This window comes from Salvelinus fontinalis, chromosome 25, assembly GCF_029448725.1.
Source record: "Salvelinus fontinalis isolate EN_2023a chromosome 25, ASM2944872v1, whole genome shotgun sequence".
In the NCBI taxonomy this organism is placed as follows: domain Eukaryota; kingdom Metazoa; phylum Chordata; class Actinopteri; order Salmoniformes; family Salmonidae; genus Salvelinus; species Salvelinus fontinalis.
This window is the reverse complement of record NC_074689.1, coordinates 2,710,721-2,732,171: the sequence shown is the minus strand read 5'-3', so window position 1 is coordinate 2,732,171 and position 21,451 is coordinate 2,710,721. Positions and strand designations below refer to the sequence as shown.

Sequence of the window (21,451 nt, the reverse complement as noted above, 5' to 3'; positions counted from 1 at the left end):
TTGTTTCGATTTGTCTTTGTTACGTTTTTTAAATATTTATGAGTCTTATTTTTATAGATATATTTATATAGTTTTAAATGTTATGATTATTTTTTGTGTTACAAATGTCTGTTAGTGCGACGGGCGCTGAAGGGGGGTTCGCCCAGGGAGCCATACAAGCTAGAACCGCCACTGCATACAACGTACGTAGTTGGCATTCAACAACAGAATTGACGATGTATGCTTGGATGGGAATGATTTGCGATAGTTATGTGGGTACCGTTTGTTTACGTAGTCGCGGGCATCAGTTTGGCAGAGAGCGAGCGCAGCACACATTATTTAACTGGTAAACACAATGGATAGGACAATATTATAATCCAATCAAGCTGTAGGAAATCTAGATGTTCCAAAAATCAGTGAAACAATGGTACTTCCGCTTCCGGCATGTGAATTATGTCACGTCACGTGAGCCACATCCATGGTTCCTGATTTTGTCCTTGGGTAACACTGGCATGTGGAGAGAACAATGTCTTTTACCAAAAAAACTGGTGGGAAGGCATTAGATATTTTGCAGAATTTGCCTCGTATTACATTAGCAAACTTGCGAGCGGAACCGGGGACAAAGAAAGCTGTAAGTATGCGTGTATTAGCTAGCCCAAAAGTTGCTGAAAAGCTAGCAAGCTAGCTATCATGGCTAGAATAGCCAGAGAGGAAGAGGAAAAGAGGGCCCAACTCCGGCGTAAAATCTGTCTCTCTCCAACAGGTGGCGTTTATTCGCCCACCAAGCAAGGAGTTCTTGATGTCGAATTTGGTCAACAACAACAAATAATGGCTTATTTGCTACGTGAGGTTTATTTGATCAAATAGATGTTTCCTAATGCTTGAGTTGTTACGAGTGTAACTTACTGGTATAAAATAGGAGATGTGACATCCCTGCACTATATATTGCATTTGGGGACAGATTTAAAATATTTGTTTTTCTCTATATAAAATTTTCCAGAGAGAATTTGAAGTAGAAATATATATATTGCATTTGGGGACAGATTTAAAATATTTGTTTTTGTCTATATAAAATTTACCAGAGAGAATGAAATTAGCGACTAACGACTAATTCAGAAGTTCTGTTTTCATTTGAATAGATGGGTCTTATTAATAAAATAAAACATGTAAATTCTTAACTCTTAAATAGTTAAAATAACTTCACAGAGTCACACTCATATAAAAAGTGTATAATAGTTTCCCCTTCTTTATCACAGAAAAGTCATATGTCCTCTAAGTCAGTGGTTCTCAAATGGTTTTGCTTGGGGACCCAAATTTGACAATGACAATTTCGTCGCGACCCAATATTATGGACTGCTGATTATTACATTTTGTAATGTTGTATTGCAGCTGCCTTCTTGGGCAGGCTTTACTTGCAAAATAGACTGTCTCACAGTCTACTATTATGGTATTAAAGAAAGTCATTCAAATATTTTTCAAAATTATTTAAATGTAACCTTTATTTAAACTAGGCAAGTCAGTTAAGAACAAATTCTTATTTACAATGAAGGCCTACCCCGGCCAAACCTGGACCACGCTGGGCCAATTGTGCGCCGCCCTATGGGACTCTCAATCACGGCCGGATGTGATGCAGCCTGGATTAACTGAGAAAACAACATGTATTATCAGTTCAAGAGAATGAGCCATTTAATTAGGCGACCAGTTCACCGGTGGAGTGTAATAAATTATCAGACTCAGAACATGACATTAAAACCAGTCCAATAATGTTAATGAACAGTAACACATACCAGTGCTTAAAATAGAAAAAACAACAATCATTAGGAATTCTTAATCATCAATTACCATGTGAATAGTTTCACAACCTTGAAAAGTTTTTTTTTAAAGGTGTACGTTTTTAACCAGTTCAATAAAATGTAATATAAATGTCAGAATTAATGAACAATAAAAAATGTACATAGTGAACAATAACTCATTAACCTATTTATTGTGTGTGTGTGGCCTATCAGTGGGAAAGCTGGGGGTTTCTTCAGATAAGTTTATTGAAGTCTGGGGTGATGGTTGACAGATCAACTCAGAGGTCTTGCTGGCTGTCCAGTCTGTTTCTGCTTTTAGTTTTCAGCACGGCCATAGCAGAGAAGCCACTTTCACACAGATAAGCAGTGCTGAACGGTAGCATGATTCACTACAGGCGAGAGCAGAATAATCTCCCATTACTCTGCACCAGAACTGTGGCTGTGTCCGCGATCAAATGACAGCTCCACCAGCAGATCCTTTTCGTTGCTTGGCAACGTGACGCTTCCCATCGCCACTCGAAAGGAGGCCGGTGTCCTGTCGTCTAGTGTCCTGTTCTCCACCGGGAAGTAGTCACTCTCCTCCGGGAATTAATCGCAAAACTTTCCCTGCAGCTTGACATGATGCTGTTTAAGTTTTTTTTTCAGTGTATGCAATGTGGTATGTTGATCAGATTCTGAATCTCAAAATCAGCATTGGGAAACATGTCAATCCTCCCATTAGAAACTTGCCCAAACTGCAAATCCATGTTGTCCCTTTGTTCAAATCGATTGTGCCCCCTCCCTCCCATGCATTGACACATTGAGCGAATTCAGATTATCAAAAATATCCGCCAGCTAAGCAACTTGCGCGACCCATTCCTCTCAATCGAAATGTTCGAAGCTCATAAAAGCGACCCAACGTGTTACCCCTGGAAAGCCAGCGGACCTCTGCATGATTAAGCACCTGTTGGCGCTCGCTCCCCATATCCCTACAGAAGGCCTGGAAACACCTGCTTTTTGTCAAACTCTTTTTGATATAGTTGACACACTTGATCACATTCTGGAGAGTGGGGTGGAGCTCAGGCACAATGTCCTTTGCTGCCAATGCCTTCCTGTGTAGGAAGCAGTGGTTGCACTTGGAGCTCTCTCCAGGATCCGCTTTAATACTCTGGAGTGCTTTCCCGTCATGGCAGCTTCCCAATCAGTGGTCACACCGACGCACCCACCCCAGGCAAGTCCCACGGAGCCCAGGTACATATCCATTGTGTTAAAGACAGCCTCTGTGGTGGTGGTGGGCAAATCAGCATTAAAAAGGACCCGCTCCTTGAAGTTATTATCCCAGACATGTCTGACATCGACATGTCTGACATCGAGAATTGCATGGTTAGCCACGTCTGTGGATTCATCAAGCTGCTGCACTGTAAGTTGTGCATCTATCTTGACATGTTCTCCTAAACACAAATTAGATTTCATTAAGTCCTGAAGGTATTGCTTTACATATAGAATTACATTTATGTGTTTGGAAGTTATGTTTCTAAGAACTTTCTATGAGAGAATAATTCCTTTTTTATCAAATAAATCAAGCACAAATATAATATTTATTTCAAACCACTTAGGGAAGAAGAAATACTTGTTTTTAACAACAGTATCTTTGTTGTTTCACAGAAGTGCCTTGTGTGGGGAGAAGTTGTGGACGTAACTTATTTTCCAGGCTAAAATGTATTTTTCATGACATTTGGAGAGTTTGATGGGTAATTTTGCTGGAGAATAGTTGCATTTCCACAAAAATGTAAGACCACCCAATTTCATAAAAATATGACAGGGAATGAAGTGCCATATAGATTCAGAGCTAAGCATACATCTTTTTTTTATCCAGTTTACTTTAAAGATATTGTTGATATCAATCAAATCTAGTACTTCAAGCCCACCATCAGCTCTTTGGTTTGATATTACAGACTTCTTAAGTTTGCATTGTTTATTTTTTCCGTATAAAGTCTAGGAAAGTTTTGTTGATATCCTTGCTGGTTTGATCCACTTCAAATAGGGATTGAGCATGGTAGACAAAACGTGACAGACCCTCTGCTTTGGACAATTAAAAACCTTCCAATAATAGAGAGGTCACGCTGGGAACAGTTGTTAAAGATGGATTTTGTTTTCTTTCATCTCTGAGAGAAATTGAGATGTTGACGGACAATGTGTTTTTTTTTTGCTATGTGCAACCCTAAATATTTCACATTATCTTTCACTGGAATATTCTCAACAGATTGGTAATTTGAGTTATGTATGGATAATATTTCACATTTATTTAAGTTAAGTTCCAGACCAGAAGCAGAAGAGAACGATTTGATAATATTAAGTGCATCCTTGTTCCTTGTCTTTTAGAAATAGCTGTATCGTCTGCTAATTGAGATATTTAAATGTATTTTCCAAATATTAAAATACCTTTTAATTCATTTAAAAAAAAAATGCTAATAGATAGTACTTCTACAACTAAAAGGAATAAGAAAGCTGAAATAGGGCAAACCTGGCGTACACTAGGGTGAATATTAAATATTTTAGATGTGTTCCGATTAATCATAATAGAACTACTCATATCCTTATAAAATGTATTGATAACAGAGACAAACCTAGTTCCGAAACCAATAGTGTACATCGAATGTCTTAGCTCAGCTTAATCAAGTCTAAAACGAACCTAATGTTACAGCTGATGTGGTGACCTTTCATGAAGCCAGTTTGGGTTTCATTAACAAGATGTTTTTTTTTTAAAGTCTATTAGCATATGCCAAAGTTATCAATTTATAATCTATATTTAATAATGTAATAGGTCTCCAATTATCTATGAAAAGGCGATCTTTATCAGGTTTTGGTATTAAAGAAATAACCCCATGTTTCATGGCGCTTATCATCTCACCCTTAGCTAGGCATTATTGTAACACGTTGAATACTGGTCCCTCTAAATGTTCCCAAAAGTGTAAATAGAATTCCACAGAAAGACCATCTGTTCCAGGTTCTTTGCCATTCTTCATAGATTTAAGAGCATCTCTAATCTCTACAATAGAAAACTCATCTTCCCATATGGACTTGAACTCATCAGAAATCATTGGAACATGACCATGGACGTGTATTATAAAATGTTCACATTCAATCCCGTTAAAATTAGATTGATGCAGATGTTCATAGAAAGATCACACAAAGCTAGAGATGATCTTTGGGTCTTTACACAAGGCATTGTCAATATTTATGGCAGAAAGAGATTTTCTCTTATAGGTCCTTTTTTCAAGAGCAAAAAAATAGTTTGTGTTTTTCTCACCCTCCTCAACCCATTTTGCTCTAGATCTAATAAAGGGCCCTTTAGCTAAATCCATGTACATTTGATCTAGTTCTATTCCAGAGATTTGAATACCGAGACACTGTATTCAAATCTCATTCTTCCGCTGCTGAAAGGGTATCCTTTTCTAAAAGAACATTCCATTTATTCGTAAGCTCATCTTATTTCAAAAATGTTTGCTTCTTTAGTTCCTTACTGCGTGTAATGGCGATAGAGCTTACTTTGAATTTAAATATTTCCCACTTCCATGCTTTGATTCTAAATCATTTGAATTGAACAAGTCTATGATCAAGTTCTTTATGTTCTTGTTGAAGACTGGATCCTTTAGGAGTGAATTGTTACGTTTCCAGTATCCTCGAATGCCACTGGATTTTTCAGAACATTCTAACATCAATAAAATAATTGTATGATCAGTCAAAGGAGCATGTTTATGACTTACTTCTTGTACATACTGTAAAAGTGTGGGATAAATGAGAAAGATCAAGTCTGGATCTGACCATCATTGACCTATTACACCAGGTGTATTTGTTTAAGTTTGTGTTAAAGAAACGCCATGTATCAACCACTGTCAGTTTACTGCAAAATGAGGTGATAATGTCACTATTCTGAGATCTCTGAGCTATTCTAGGTGGAAATCTATCTGAAGAGTTATCAGGTGTTTCATTGAAGTCTCCAGATATTATAAGCCATGCATTTGTATACTTGTTTTGAAAACGGTGCTTTTCTTTTAGTTATGTTTTGTAAACCCCTGGCATTTAGAGAGACAAGGAGGTCAAGGGAATGTCATGAAAGTACTGAATGTTTTGAAAACACTGTGCTCAGGTATATAGCTACATGGACTAAAAGTTGATGTTGTTCTATTCTTTCTAAATCAAATGATAACGTTAAGTAAGAGTTAGCTAAATTACTCTTGAGTAATACGTCGATTGTGATTTGTACGTTCACCCCGTTTTTATATCATCAGGTTCGTAAATGTGAATACGGGTTCATCATATTGATCAACAACTACCTCATTTTAGGGTAGTCCAGTTCTTTCTCGAAGCTCAGGTTTCCTTACTAGCTACCTAGCTTACTGGTTCCACTAGTTAACCAGATATTCATATCACTACACTGTATTTGTTTTATATTTAAATTACATTTTGTCAGGTTATATAACATTTTGAGTTCAGGGCACTAAATATGTCATATCATCTACATTTACATTTAAGTCATTTAGCAGACGCTCTTATCCAGAGCGACTTACAAATTGGTGCATTCACCTTATGACATCCAGTGGAACAGCCACTTTACAATAGTGCATCTAAATCTTTTAAGGGGGGGGGGGGGCAGAAGGATTGCTTTATCCTATCCTAGGTCTTCCTTGAAGAGGTGGGGTTTCAGGTGTCTCCGGAAGGTGGTGATTGACTCCGCTGTCCTGGCGTCGTGAGGGAGTTTGTTCCACCATTGGGGTGCCAGAGCAGCGAACAGTTTTGACTGGGCTGAGCGGGAACTGTACTTCCTCAGTGGTAGGGAGGCGAGCAGGCCAGAGGTGGATGAACGCAGTGCCCTTGTTTGGGTGTAGGGCCTGATCAGAGCCTGAAGGTACTGAGGTGCCGTTCCCCTCACAGCTCCGTAGGCAAGCACCATGGTCTTGTAGCGGATGCGAGCTTCAACTGGAAGCCAGTGGAGAGAGCGGAGGAGCGGGGTGACGTGAGAGAACTTGGGAAGGTTGAACACCAGACGGGCTGCGGCGTTCTGGATGAGTTGTAGGGGTTTAATGGCACAGGCAGGGAGCCCAGCCAACAGCGAGTTGCAGTAATCCAGACGGGAGATGACAAGTGCCTGGATTAGGACCTGCGCCGCTTCCTGTGTGAGGCAGGGTCGTACTCTGCGGATGTTGTAGAGCATGAACCTACAGGAACGGGCCACCGCCTTGATGTTAGTTGAGAACGACAGGGTGTTGTCCAGGATCACGCCAAGGTTCTTAGCGCTCTGGGAGGAGGACACAATGGAGTTGTCAACCGTGATGGCGAGATCATGGAACGGGCAGTCCTTCCCCGGGAGGAAGAGCAGCTCCGTCTTGCCGAGGTTCAGCTTGAGGTGGTGATCCGTCATCCACACTGATATGTCTGCCAGACATGCAGAGATGCGATTCGCCACCTGGTCATCAGAAGGGGGAAAGGAGAAGATTAATTGTGTGTCGTCTGCATAGCAATGATAGGAGAGACCATGTGAGGTTATGACAGAGCCAAGTGACTTGGTGTATAGCGAGAATAGGAGAGGGCCTAGAACAGAGCCCTGGGGGACACCAGTGGTGAGAGCGCGTGGTGAGGAGACAGATTCTCGCCACGCCACCTGGTAGGAGCGACCTGTCAGGTAGGACGCAATCCAAGCGTGGGCCGCGCCGGAGATGCCCAACTCGGAGAGGGTGGAGAGGAGGATCTGATGGTTCACAGTATCGAAGGCAGCCGATAGGTCTAGAAGGATGAGAGCAGAGGAGAGAGAGTTAGCTTTAGCAGTGCGGAGCGCCTCCGTGATACAGAGAAGAGCAGTCTCAGTTGAGTGACTAGTCTTGAAACCTGACTGATTTGGATCAAGAAGGTCATTCTGAGAGAGATAGCAGGAGAGCTGGCCAAGGACGGCACGTTCAAGAGTTTTGGAGAGAAAAGAAAGAAGGGATACTGGTCTGTAGTTGTTGACATCGGAGGGATCGAGTGTAGGTTTTTTCAGAAGGGGTGCAACTCTCGCTCTCTTGAAGACGGAAGGGACGTAGCCAGCGGTCAAGGATGAGTTGATGAGCGAGGTGAGGTAAGGGAGAAGGTCTCCGGAAATGGTCTGGAGAAGAGAGGAGGGGATAGGGTCAAGCGGGCAGGTTGTTGGGCGGCCGGCCGTCACAAGACGCGAGATTTCATCTGGAGAGAGAGGGGAGAAAGAGGTCAGAGCACAGGGTAGGGCAGTGTGAGCAGAACCAGCGGTGTCGTTTGACTTAGCAAACGAGGATCGGATGTCGTCGACCTTCTTTTCGAAATGGTTGACGAAGTCGTCTGCAGAGAGGGAGGAGGGGGGGGGAGGGGGAGGAGGATTCAGGAGGGAGGAGAAGGTGGCAAAGAGATTCCTAGGGTTAGAGGCAGATGCTTGGAATTTAGAGTGGTAGAAAGTGGCTTTAGCAGCAGAGACAGAAGAGGAAAATGTAGAGAGGAGGGAGTGAAAGGATGCCAGGTCCGCAGGGAGGCGAGTTTTCCTCCATTTCCGCTCAGCTGCCCGGAGCCCTGTTCTGTGAGCTCGCAATGAGTCGTCGAGCCACGGAGCGGGAGGGGAGGACCGAGCCGGCCTGGAGGATAGGGGACATAGAGAGTCAAAGGATGCAGAAAGGGAGGAGAGGAGGGTTGAGGAGGCAGAATCAGGAGATAGGTTGGAGAAGGTTTGGGCAGAGGGAAGAGATGATAGGATGGAAGAGGAGAGAGTAGCGGGGGAGAGAGAGCGAAGGTTGGGACGGCGCGATACCATCCGAGTAGGGGCAGTGTGGGAAGTGTTGGATGAGAGCGAGAGGGAAAAGGATACAAGGTAGTGGTCGGAGACTTGGAGGGGAGTTGCAATGAGGTTAGTGGAAGAACAGCATCTAGTAAAGATGAGGTCAAGCGTATTGCCTGCCTTGTGAGTAGGGGGGGAAGGTGAGAGGGTGAGGTCAAAAGAGGAGAGGAGTGGAAAGAAGGAGGCAGAGAGGAATGAGTCAAAGGTAGACATGGGGAGGTTAAAGTCACCCAGAACTGTGAGAGGTGAGCCGTCCTCAGGAAAGGAGCTTATCAAGGCATCAAGCTCATTGATGAACTCTCCAAGGGAACCTGGAGGGCGATAAATGATAAGGATGTTAAGCTTGAAAGGGCTGGTAACTGTGACAGCATGGAATTCAAAGGAGGCGATAGACAGATGGGTAAGGGGAGAAAGAGAATGACCACTTGGGAGAGATGAGGATCCCGGTGCCACCACCCCGCTGACCAGAAGCTCTCGGGGTGTGCGAGAACACGTGGGCAGGCGAAGAGAGAGCAGTAGGAGTAGCAGTGTTATCTGTGGTGAGCCATGTTTCCGTCAGTGCCAAGAAGTCGAGGGACTGGAGGGACGCATAGGCTGAGATGAGCTCTGCCTTGTTGGCCGCAGATCGGCAGTTCCACAGGCTACCAGAGACCTGGAACTCCACGTGGGTCGTGCGGGCTGGGACCACCAGGTTAGGGTGGGCGCGGCCACGCGGTGTGAAGCGTTTGTATGGTCTGTGCAGAGAGGAGAGAACAGGGATAGACAGACACATAGTTGACAGGCTACAGAAGAGGCTACGCTAATGCAAAGGAGATTAGAATGACAAGTGGACTACACGTCTCGAATGTTCAGAAAGTTAAGCTTACGTTGCAAAAAAAATAAAATAAAAGATCTTATTGACTAAAATGATATAGTACTGCTGGCTGGTGAAGTAGCCTGGCTAGCAGTGGCTGCGTTGTTGAAAGTGAAGCTGGCTAGGTAACCTCGACAATTTCTCTAAATTTCTCTAAACTACACAATTATCATGGATACAAGGACAGCAAAGACAACTAGCTAACACTACGCTAATCAAGTCGTTCCGTTGTAATGTAAGTTTCTACAGTGCTGCTATTCGGTAGAAGTAGGCTAGCTAGCAGTGTTAGCTAGCAGTGTTGGCTAGGTAGGAGGACGGCAGCGCGGCAGGCGAAAATAGCTGGCTAGCTAACCGATAATTACTCAAAGCTACACAATTATCTTAGATACAAAGATAGCAAAGAAAACTATGTAGATAGCTAACACTACACAAATCAAGTCGTTCCGTTGTAATGTAATCGTTTCTACAGTGCTGCTAATCGGTGGCTAGCTGGCTAGCTAGCAGGGTTGACTACGTTACGTTACGTTACGTTAGGACAAGAATACCTGGCTAGCGAACCTCAGCGAACCTCGATAACTACACAATTATCTTTGATACAAAGACGGCTATGTAGCCAGCTAAGTAGCTAGCTAAGATCAAACAAATCAAAGATAGCAAAGACAACTGTGTAGCCAGCTAACACTACACAAATCAAGTCGTTCCGTTGTAATGCACTCGTTTCTACAATGCTGCTATTCGGTGGCTAGCTAGCAGTGTTGGCTACGTTGCGTTACGTTAGGACGAAGATAGCTGGCTAGCGAACCTCAATAACTACACAATTATGTTTGATACAAAGACGGCTATGTAGCTAGCTAAGATCAAACAAATCAAACCGTTGTACTGTAATGAAAATGAAAATCAGACCGTTGTACTATAATGAAATGTAATGAAAAGTTATACTACTATTCGGTAGACGGTGGACGCTTGCTAGCTGGCTAGCTGCTGGGCAGATAGCAGTGTGGACTACGATAGACGACGAAATACGATAATTACGCAATTATCTTTGATACACAGACGGCTATGTAGCTAGCTGAGAAGAAATTGCTAAGGTTAGACAAATCAAACCGTTGTACTATAATGAAATGTAATGAAATGTAATGAAAAGTTATACTACCTGCGGAGCGAATGCAAATGCGACCGCTCGCTCCAAACCGGATGTACTCTAACATGTACTCATCTCTCTCCGTTGAATACCAGCTGTTGACGTCATCGAATATAAAAACATGTTACAATAATGAGATGTATCCACTTATCCTCCGAAACACAGCCCTGCCAAGCCGCACTACTTCTTGACACACTGCACGCTTAATCCGGATGCCAGCTGCACCAATGTGTCAGAGGACAACTGGCGACCGTGGTCAGCTTGCAGGTGGACGGCCCGCCACAAGCAGTCACTAGAGTGCGATGGGACAAGGAAATCCTGGCCGGCCAAACCCTCCCCTACCCCAGATGATGCTGGGCCAATTGTGCGCCGCCTCAAGGATCTGCCGCTCACGGCTGGCTATGACACAGCTTGCAATCGAACCTGGGGCTGTAGTGATGCCTCAAGCACTGCGATGCAGTACCTTAGACCGCTGTGTCTCTCGGGAGGCCCCATTATGGGGTATTGTGTGTAGATTGATGAGGGAAACAACAATTTAATACATTTTAGAATAAGGCTGTAACGTAACAAAATGTGGGAAAAGTAAAGGGGTCTGAATACTTTCCGAATGCACTGTACATTTCGATCACATTAAAATAAATGTTATGTTCTTTCAAATGACTTCTATTATACTGTTTGTACATTTTGGCTAAATATATTTAACGATGTATAACAACATGTGCACAATGTGCCAAATCTTAATTTAGTTCATTTTTAAGCATTTAGGTAAGCATTTAGAATAAGCCGCCTCAATTTTTGCAGCCATTGGTGGTAATATCACTCTAGGAACTAATCCGTCGTCAATATTGTGGAGTAATTATAATGCTATGGAAAGATTTGAATAGTGAAAGCTCATCCGAGAGCAGCACTGCTTTTCTTTTGATCCTATCGGTAGCAACACATGGTCTAACTACTGTCACGCCCTGACTATAGAGAGCTTTTTATTCTCTATGTTGGTTAAGTCGGGGTGTGATTAAGGGTGGGTTATCTAGGGGAATTATATGTCTATGTTGGCCTGGTATGGTTCTCAATCAGAGGCAGCTGTTTATCGTCTCTGATTGGGGATCATATTTAGGTAGCCATTTCCCCATTTTGCTTTGTGGGATCTTGTCTAGGTATAGTTGCCCGTGAGCACTATTTTGAGCTTCACGTTTCGTTTGTTCACTTTATTGTTTTTTCCCTTTTGAGTTTTCTATTCCAAAATGAAGGATGGAAACATACCACGCTGCATCTTGGTCCACTCCTTATGGCGATCGTGACAACTACAGACTTAGCAAACATTCTCTCCGTGTGCTTGTTTGGGGAAAACACTTACATCGTTATTTAAGAGGCAACTTTTTATCTGGAACAATCATTGTAATCCTTAAGTTACATCACAACTGGGAAACGAGGCCATGGTACCGCCAAATCAAATAATGGTCATAAAAATCTTTGTATACCAGATAATGTGATATAACCAATCTGTAGCTAAATCATTGCATGAATTAATTGTGACAATGACAAATAATTTACTTTTGATTACTATGTAATATGTCAATTGTTACACATGTAATATATTCTGAAACATTAATAGTGGAGAAAGAATAGCACAAACACTGATAATGTGAATCAAATTCTGTCTCATCTATCATTTTGTAGGAGAAGAAGCGAGGCAGAGGCCAACATGGAGGAAACAGAAGTGGCCGGGGTCACAAAGGGGAGAGGCAGCGAGGCAACCGACCTCGCCTGGGGTTCGAGGGGGGTCAGACTCCCTTCTATCTAGCCATCCCCAAATACGGCTACAATGAGGGACACAGGTTAATACATTGTTGTCCCATGTGCATTGTTGAACACGCCATGTTTGTCATACGCGCATAATGTTACAATACAGAGATGCCGTCTGAGAAGCAACAAAGTAAGGCTTTGTAGCTTTTCATACTGTATCTCTGTACTGTAGTTGTTATTTCCTTGATGTCAATCACATTTTCTATACGTTATAGCCGTTTGTTTAGGGACAGGAGATTATGCTCACAAATTTGTGCTTTTCTTCCTAGTCGGCGGGCTCAGTACCAGCCACTGACCCTGAACAGGCTGCAGTATCTGATTGACCTGGGCCGGATTGACCCCACTCAGCCCATTGACCTGACACAGCTGGTCAACGGCAGGGGAGTGACCATCCAGCCCCAGAAGAGGGACTATGGTGTTCAGCTTGTTGGCGAGGTATTTACATTGGCTACATTTACACCTATGAGCTGTCATGACTGTGTCTCCGCTTGATTTGGGGGTGAATTCATTGTTACGGAAGCTTGGGGATGAAGCACGATCCCACCAAGGCAGTTGATTACTTATGTTTATGTAAAGCAAGGAAGATCTGTTATTTAGTGCACATATATTTTGCCAGTAGGGGGCAGTATTTAGCTAATTAGATTGTAGTGTGATTATGCTAGACCAGAGGCAGTTTTTTCCCCGTTCTGTATTGATGGAAAATCTATTTTCTCTATTCTTGAATCCAATTGTGTGTGTTATCAGGGTGCTGGTATCTTTGCAGCGAAAGTCAACATAGAAGTTCAGATGGCGTCTGAGGAGGCCATTGCTGCCATTGAGAGAAACGGAGGGATCGTCACTACAGGTTTCTATGACCCCAGAAGTCTCGGTGAGTAGTATTGATGGTAATGTCGTAGTGGGTAACACTTTACAATAAGGTTCCATTTGTAAAGTGTTTATAAAGGGGTTATAATTATGTTATTTAATCATTTGAAAATGCATTAAACCATTAATAAACAGTCATATCGCATTGGTCAAAATAGTGCAATAACTGGTCAGTGTTTGCCAAATAGTGAGACAATATTTACCTCCAGTTATTAACCATTTTATAAATGCACTTACAAATGCTTATATTGATGAACCCTTATGCAACCTTATTGTCAATAGTTGCATAGTTGAACAATAGTGATTTTCTCACTTTTGGGTGTGATGCATTGGTGCTTTGTCACAGGAACAGAAGAGCTTTGTTTTCATGATGTGTCTTGGCCCACGTTTGATACCCTGATGCCCTGGACAAATTTACATCCAGGACATAATTCAATTATTACCCCTTATCAGATTATATCAACACACACTTACCACTTCTCTGTGATAGTCCAAGTATGGTGAACGCTCTGGTGTGAAATGGTAACCCTAATACCTTTGGTCTGTGTAACAGTGGAAGATATATCCTCTCACAACATGGACTGTTTTGGTCTTAATACCCACCATTCATTGACTGAACATGCTTAACTGTGTGCTATCATCTTTCATGTATGTGGTGATGAGTACCCAATACTGTCCTATAAGTATGTCTAAACTCTGAGTGAACTCCTATAAATGATTTACCCACATGCATAACTGCTAAAAGTATACCTTATTTTAAGTAACAGATCTATGAACATTTATAACTGCTCAAATGATACCTTATTTTAAAGTGTCAATCCACTGACCATTAACAAATTAGTTACCAATATTTATAACTGCTGAAAAGATTCCTTTAAACGTCGCAGAAATCGCTCTGCCATTTCCTGGTTGCCTAATTTCAGTTTTGTGACAATACAAGCAGTCATTGTGTAGACAATCATTGAACCATCTAAACCGCTGTAAAATGATTTTCCCATAACCCAGAATATTGTATTTTTAGCTGTGTGAAGCTGGTGTACAAAATTGAAGGTAAAAACAAAACTTCAAAACAGGAAGCATAGAAATAGCGCACATAGAACAGATCTACCACTTATTGCTTTCAATGAGAATAACAGATCTAGAACCTTTTAAAGAAAGTGGAACCCTACTGACCATTTATTAATGAGCTAGGCCTACCAATATTTATATATTCCAAAAAAATATACCTTAAAAGAAAGTAGAAACCTTCTGGCTATTTATTAATGTCAAGATACAAACATTTTATAACAGTATATAACCTCCTCAAACATGCAATACATAGTAAGAACAAAATTTCATTTAATAGAAGGATACATTGGGGGGACGCAAATCTGTAGCCTGTCATTGGTATAGTGAGTAGCCTATCTAATTCAGATAAACAGGGGGTGTCTTTTTCTCCCCTTTTAACATTTACAAGTCAGAATAGGAATGTATAACAGATGAACTATTTAAAATACAACACAGTCCCCTTCTGTTTCTTTCTTGTTAAGCATTTTCCCATCCTGGAGTCTGAGACCTTATGGCAGGGATCATCAACTAGATTCAGCCGCGGGCAAATGTTTTTGCTGAGCGGATGGTCGGGGGGCCAGAACATAATTCCAAGTCATTTGTAAACTGCAAATTGACCGCAAGAAGCCCAAACTGATATGTTTGACTGGAACATAATAATTTCTAACCTTGCTTACATTTGTATACGATCACGTGTCTCTCTATTATGCGTGGGAATACTTGGGAACATATTTTTGACAATAAATTCACTTGGAGCTTATTTCCTGGTGTTTTAGTCTTATGTCCAACAATGGGAGAGAAAAAAATATATATATGTTTTTTGTTCAGAAAACTTGGGGGGCCGCAAGTTGGGAATGTTAGGGAGAGGAATTTATGGCAATTTAGCATAGACACTAGCTAGCTACATTACTCTACTATCATAATTATCATAATTTCTACCATTTAGGCTTAGCTAGTTATGTTATCCACTGCTAGCTAATAATATTAATAATAATAACTAGTGTTTAACATTACTTGCCAACACTAATAGTTAGCTAACACTGATGAAAGGGCTTAGCTAGGTAGTTATCAAATTTTTTGCTAATACACTAGCTAGCTAGCAAGTTAAATCTTAAAACGGGGTGTCTTTTTCGAGCTAGCTAGCTAGCAAACGTGATCTACTTATTTAGTTAGCTATATCATGCCAAAGAGTATCTTGTGTTAAATCGTCAAGCAGAATGTCTATATTCAAAAATATATTTTATGTTTTATCTACTGCTAGCTAGCTAGCTAGCGGGCTAGCTAACGTTTCCTAGCTATGTAGGCAGGACAGATGTGCTAGCAAACATTAGCTAGCTGGCAGCATGCTAAATCATCCAGGAGAGCTTCTGTATTCAAAACTGAAAGAAATTGCATAGAGATGTTACCCTTTCTCCGCTGTCAACATTTGTATCTTGTGAACAATGTTTATTTTGCGCAATCTCTTTGGTCTGGCCTTCGCGCCTTTCTCATAGCCACGTCCATCATGATTCTTCACGACGCACTGTCACATAATGTCAGTGCCAACACAACATTTTGTGCACATTCCAGGTCGTTTATTTTAAGCGCGTTTCACAGATCTTCCAAAGTTGGGGAAGTTTTTCAGAAACCAGCAAACTGCACCAATAATGTGACTTGTGATCTTGAGATGAAGCGTTCATTCCTGGAATAAATAAGTTTACCAATTGTATTTTTTTATTTAAAGTACGGGGGCTGCCTTAATTGACAGTGGGTTAACTGCTTTGTTCAGGGGCAGAACGACAGATTTTTACATTGTCAGCTCTGAGATTCGACCCAGCAACCTTTCGGTTACTGGCCCAACGCTCTAACCATTAGGCTACCCCAAAATATATTTGCGTCATCAGGGTTTCAAACATGGGGCGGGACACATCATTGGGGTTTAGGGGAAAATATATTTTAAAGAAAAATATATAATTTATATATACTGACAAAAATATATATATATATGGGGGTTGGAAATGATGCTGACAATTACATTGATGGAAGCCACAATCTATCCGCAATATTAAAGCTGATCAAGTATGAATATATAGAATGCATCATACCCAAAAGTGAGAAAATAACTATTGTTAACTTTGCAACCGTTGAAAATAAGGTTGCATGATTATGCAACGCATTTGATAAGTGCATTTATAAATGGTTAATAGCTGGAGATATTTTGTTTTCTTATAACCTATTTAGTAATGATTTATAATGCATTTACGTAGTAATAAGTCCTTTATAAACCCTTTACAAATAGAACCTTATTGTAAAGTGTTACTCCATAGAAACACATTAAGCCAAAACTTTCATCATCTTGTTATGACGCCACTTACACTTTACACTTGGAGGGGTAGTAACTCTGTGCTTTGTTCTGTCTGTAGCGGTCCTGTGTAAGCCTGTGCCGTTCTTCTTAAGTGGACAGCCCATTCCAAAGAGAATGTTACCTGGGGAGGACATGGTCTCGTACTACACAGATGCTGCCAACCGTGGTTACCTGGCAGACCCAGAGAAGGTTCAAAAAGCACGGATAGCCTTGGCCCAGAAGTATGGCTACATTTTACCGGACATTTCCAAAGACGAGTTGTTCCACATGCTCTTTATGAGGAAGGACCCCAGACAGATCTTCTTTGGCCTCTCGCCAGGCTGGGTGGTCAACATGGCAGAGAAAAAGATTCTGAAACCGACCGACGATAAACTGCTCCAATATTACAATTCTTAAAAATGATTAAAATAAACATGCTCCGTTTATGTACATAAATGTCATGATGGGTGATTTAAAATAAACGTCTCTTAGCACAACTTTCCAACAGATTCAGCTTTTTCAACACAACTGATGTACTGTGAATACTGTATTAAATGTTCAGAATTTAATGCCATTGTTCTCTCATTTGTCTTGGGGGCGTTTCAGCCAAAATCTGAAAATAATGTATTTCTATTGTACATCTCTGTAAGAAAGGCACCATGCTTTATGATCAATGCTTATAGGGAATGGAGGAGTTAATTGAGGTTAGGTTACGCACACTACTTGACCAAAAGTATGTGGACGACTGCTCGTCAAACATCTCATTCCAAAATCATGGGCATTAATATGGAGTTGGTCCCCCCTTTGCTACTATAACAGCCTCCTCTCTTCTGAGAAGGCTTTCCACTAGATGTTGGAATATTGCTGTGGGGACTTGCTTCTATTCAGCCACAAGGATTAGTGAGGTCGGCACTGATGTTGGGTGATTAGGCCTGGCTCGCAGTCGGCGTTCCAATTCATTCCAAAGTTGTTTGATGGGGTTGAGGTCAGGGCTCTGCAGGCCAGTGAAGTTGTTCCACACCGATCTTGACAAACCATTTCTTATATGGACCTCGCTTTTTGCATGGGGGCATTGTCATGTTGAAACAGGAAAGGCCCTTCCCCAAACTGTTACCACAAAGTTGGAAGCACAGAATTGTCTAGAATGTCATTGTATTGTGTAGCGCTAAGATTTCCTTTCGCTGGAACAAAGGGGCCTAGTCCGAACCATGGAAAAACAGCCCCAGACCGTTATTCCTCCTCCACCAAACTTTACAGTTGGAACTATGCATTGGGGCGGGCAGCATTCTCCTGGCATCCACCAAACCCAGATTTGTCCATCGTACTGCCAGATGGTGAAGCATGATTCATGACTCCAGAAAACGTGTTTCCACTGCTCCAGAGTTCAGTGGTGGTGAGCTTTACACCGCTTTAGCCGACGCTTGGCATTGCGCATGGTGATCTTACACTTGTGTGTGGCTGCGCGGCCATGGAAACCCGTTTCATGAAGCTCCCGACGAACAGTTAATGTGCTGATGTTGCTTCCAGAGGCAGTGAGTGTTGCAACCGAGGACAGACAATTTTTACACTCGGCGGTCCCGATCTGTGAGCTTGTGTGGCAACTTCGCGGCTAAGCCGTTGTTGCTCCTAGATGTTTCCACTTCACAATAGCAACACTTACAGTTGACTGGCTGCTGTAGCAGGGCAGAAATTTGACAAACTGACTTGTTGGAAAGGTGGCATCCTATGACGGTGCCACGTTGAAAGTCACTGAGCTCTTCAGTAAGGCCGTTTTTAATTTTTTAATTTTCATAAATTTTTTACCCCTTTTTCTCCCCAATTTCATGGCATCCAATTGGTAGTTACAGTCTTGTCCCATCGCTGAAACTCCCGTACGGACTCGGGAGAGGCGAAGGTCGAGAGCCATGCTTCCTCTGAAACACGACCCAGCCAAGCCGCACTGCTGCGTGACACAATGCCCGCTTAACCCGGAAGCCAGCCGCACCACAACGTGTCGGAGGAAACACCGTACATCTGGCGTCCGTATCAGCGTGCATGCGCCCGGCCCGCCACAGGAGTCGCTAGACCGCGATGGGACAAGGACATCCTTTCCGGCCAAACCATTCCCTAGCCCGGACGATGCTGGGCCAATTGTGCGCCGCCTCATGGTCTCCTGCGACAGAGCCGTCTGGACTCGAACAAGGATCTCTAGTGGCACAGCTAGCACTGCGATACAGTGCCTTAGACCACTGCACCACTCAGGAGGCATCAAGGCCATTCTACTGCAAACGTTTGTGGAGATTGCATGGCTGTGTGCTCAATTTTATGCACCTGTGAGCAATGGGTGTGGCTGAAATAGCCGAATCCACTCATTTGAAGGGGTGTCCACATACTTTTGTATATGCAGTACCAGTCAAAAGGTTGGACACACCTTCTCATTCAAGGGATTTTCTATATTTGTACTATTTTCTACATTGTAGAATAATAGTGAAGACATCAAAACTATGAAATAACACCTATGGAATCATGTAGTAATAAAAAAAGTTTTAAACAAATCAATCTGTTTTATTATTTTAGATTCTTCAAAGTAACCACCCTTTGCCTTGATGATAGCATTATCTCAACCAGCTTCACCTGGAATGCTTTTACAACAGTCTTGAAGGAGTTCCCACATACACTGAGCACTTGTTTGCTGCTTTTCCTTCACTCTGCTGTCCAACTCAACCCAAACCATCTCAATTGGACTGAGGTCGGGTGATTGTGGAGGCCAGGTTATCTGATGCAGCACTCCATCACTCTCCTTGGTCAAATAACCCTTACACAGCCTTGAGGTGTGTTGGGTCATTGTCCTGTTGAAAAACAAATGAGAGTCCCACTAAGCGCAAACCAGATGAGATGGCGTATCGCTGCAGAATGCTGTGGTAGCCATGCTGGTTAAGTTTGCCTTGAATTCTAAATAAGTCACAGACAGTGTCACCAGCAAAGCACATTTCCTCCTCCATGCTTCACGGTGGGAACCACACATGCAGAGATCATCCGTTCACCTGCTCTGCATCTCACACAGACGGCGGATGGAACCAAAAATCTCTAATTTGGACTCATCAGAGCAAAGGACAGATTTCCACCGGTCTAATGTCCATTGCTCGTGTTTCTTGGCCCAAGCAAGTCTCTTCTTCTTATTGGTGTCCTTTAATAGTGGTTTCTTTGCAGCATTTTGTCCATGAAGGCCTGATTCACGCAGTCTCCTCTGAACAGTTGATGTTGAGATGTGTTTGTTACTTGAACTCTGTGAAGCATTTATTTGGGCTTCAATTTCTGAGGTTGGTAACTAATGAACTTATCCTCTGCAGCAGAGGTAACTCTGGGTCTTCATTTCCTTTGGCGGTCCTCATGAAAGCCAGTTCAATCATAGCGCCTGATGGTTTTTGCGACTGCACTTGAAAAACAAGTTCTTGATATCTTCCGGATTGACTGACCTTCATGTCTTCGAGTAATGATGGACTGACGTTTCTATTTGCTTATTTGAGCTGTTCTTGCCATAATATGGACTTGGTCTTTTATCAAATTGAGCTATCTCCTGTATACCACCCGTATAGCCACCTGTATAGCTATCTCCTGTATACCACCTTGTCACAACACAACTGATTGGCTCAAATGCATTAAGAAGGAAATAAATTACAATAAATAAACTTTTAACAAGGCACACCTGTTAATTGAAATGCATTCCAGGTGTCTACCTAATGAAGCTGGTTGATAGAATGCCAAGAGTGTGCAAAGCGGTCATCAAGGCAAAGGTTGGCTACTTTTAAGAATCTCAAATATCAAATATGTTTTGATTTAACGCTTTTTTTTGGTTACTACATGATTCCATGTGTTATTTCATAGTTTTGATGTCTTCACTATTATTCTACAATATAGAAAATAGTCAAATTAAAGAAAAAACATTTAATGAGTAGCTGTGTCCACACTTTTGACTGGTACTGTATATATGGTTTACACTGAAGAGGGATAGCCTTGGGATAGCTCACACTTTGACTAATGTATTGACTTTGATTAATGACCGCACGGCAGTCTCAGATGAAAGTGCTGTAATGATCAAATCCGCTGGCGGTGCTTTAGGTCCCCTTACTGAGAAACACCAATGATCAACATGATGGAAGGAACGTAGACCCCAACAGGTGAGGGGGAAATAAGGAAAATAAAAACTCTGAATGAAAACAGGAAACAGATGCCCCCCTGTGTTACATGTGAAAAGGCCTGCCTTAGATTGAGAAGGGGTTTTTAAATTAGTCATAGGCAGCTGTATCCTGGCCTGGACGTTGGAATGATTCTACACCCCCTGTTTGGAACACAATCTGAGGCACACACTTGCAGTTTTGCCCCTGTTATGCTCTAAAGCTGACTGAAACGTAAAAGGTATTTAAAAAATGTCATGATGTTAATGTAACGCTCCAAAAACACTTCCTGGTTGTTATCTAAATGATCACCCTTTCAGACAGGAAGAGGACAAGGTATTCCACATCACATTTCTGGAATTCCACCATTAGAGTGCACCCCCAGTTCAGAAAACATGCATCTGACTAAAGCGCTTCTTTGATGCAATCGGTAATATGTGCACATGCAAAACAACATCCATATAGTGAATCATCTTTAATTTCTTCATCATTCCTCATGATTTTAAATAGATCAGACACATTTTTTTAAACAACGCATATTTATACTGTGTAGTCGTCTCTACATATTCTTCCCAACAGATGTAAGCTATTGAATTTACAACATATTGCCCCATTGGCATTCCAGAATAAATAGCATCAGAAAAGTCATACTCCCCGGCCTCTTCTATATGTGTTAT

The 21,451-nt window shown here is 42.0% G+C and overlaps 1 protein-coding gene across 1 annotated transcript; it reads left to right on the top strand.

The window, feature by feature from the left end:
* Positions 1-423: 423 nt before the first annotated feature.
* Positions 424-17,189, top strand: LOC129822751 (39S ribosomal protein L15, mitochondrial-like). Its single transcript, XM_055881134.1, has 5 exons — positions 424-610; positions 12,261-12,418; positions 12,656-12,821; positions 13,131-13,254; positions 16,700-17,189. Exons 1-5 carry the CDS (start codon positions 506-508, stop codon positions 17,035-17,037), a joined length of 891 nt encoding a protein of 296 aa, XP_055737109.1. The 5' UTR covers positions 424-505; the 3' UTR covers positions 17,038-17,189.
* The last annotated feature ends 4,262 nt before the right edge of the window (positions 17,190-21,451 follow it).

Coding starts and splice junctions, on each gene's coding strand:
- LOC129822751 (XM_055881134.1), top strand. CDS start 506: ATGTCTTTTACCAAAAAAACTGGTGGGAAGGCATTAGATATTTTGCAG. Junction 12,419..12,655: donor GGCTACAATGAGGGACACAG/GTTAATACATTG, acceptor TTTTCTTCCTAG/TCGGCGGGCTCAGTACCAGC. Junction 13,255..16,699: donor CTATGACCCCAGAAGTCTCG/GTGAGTAGTATT, acceptor TTCTGTCTGTAG/CGGTCCTGTGTAAGCCTGTG.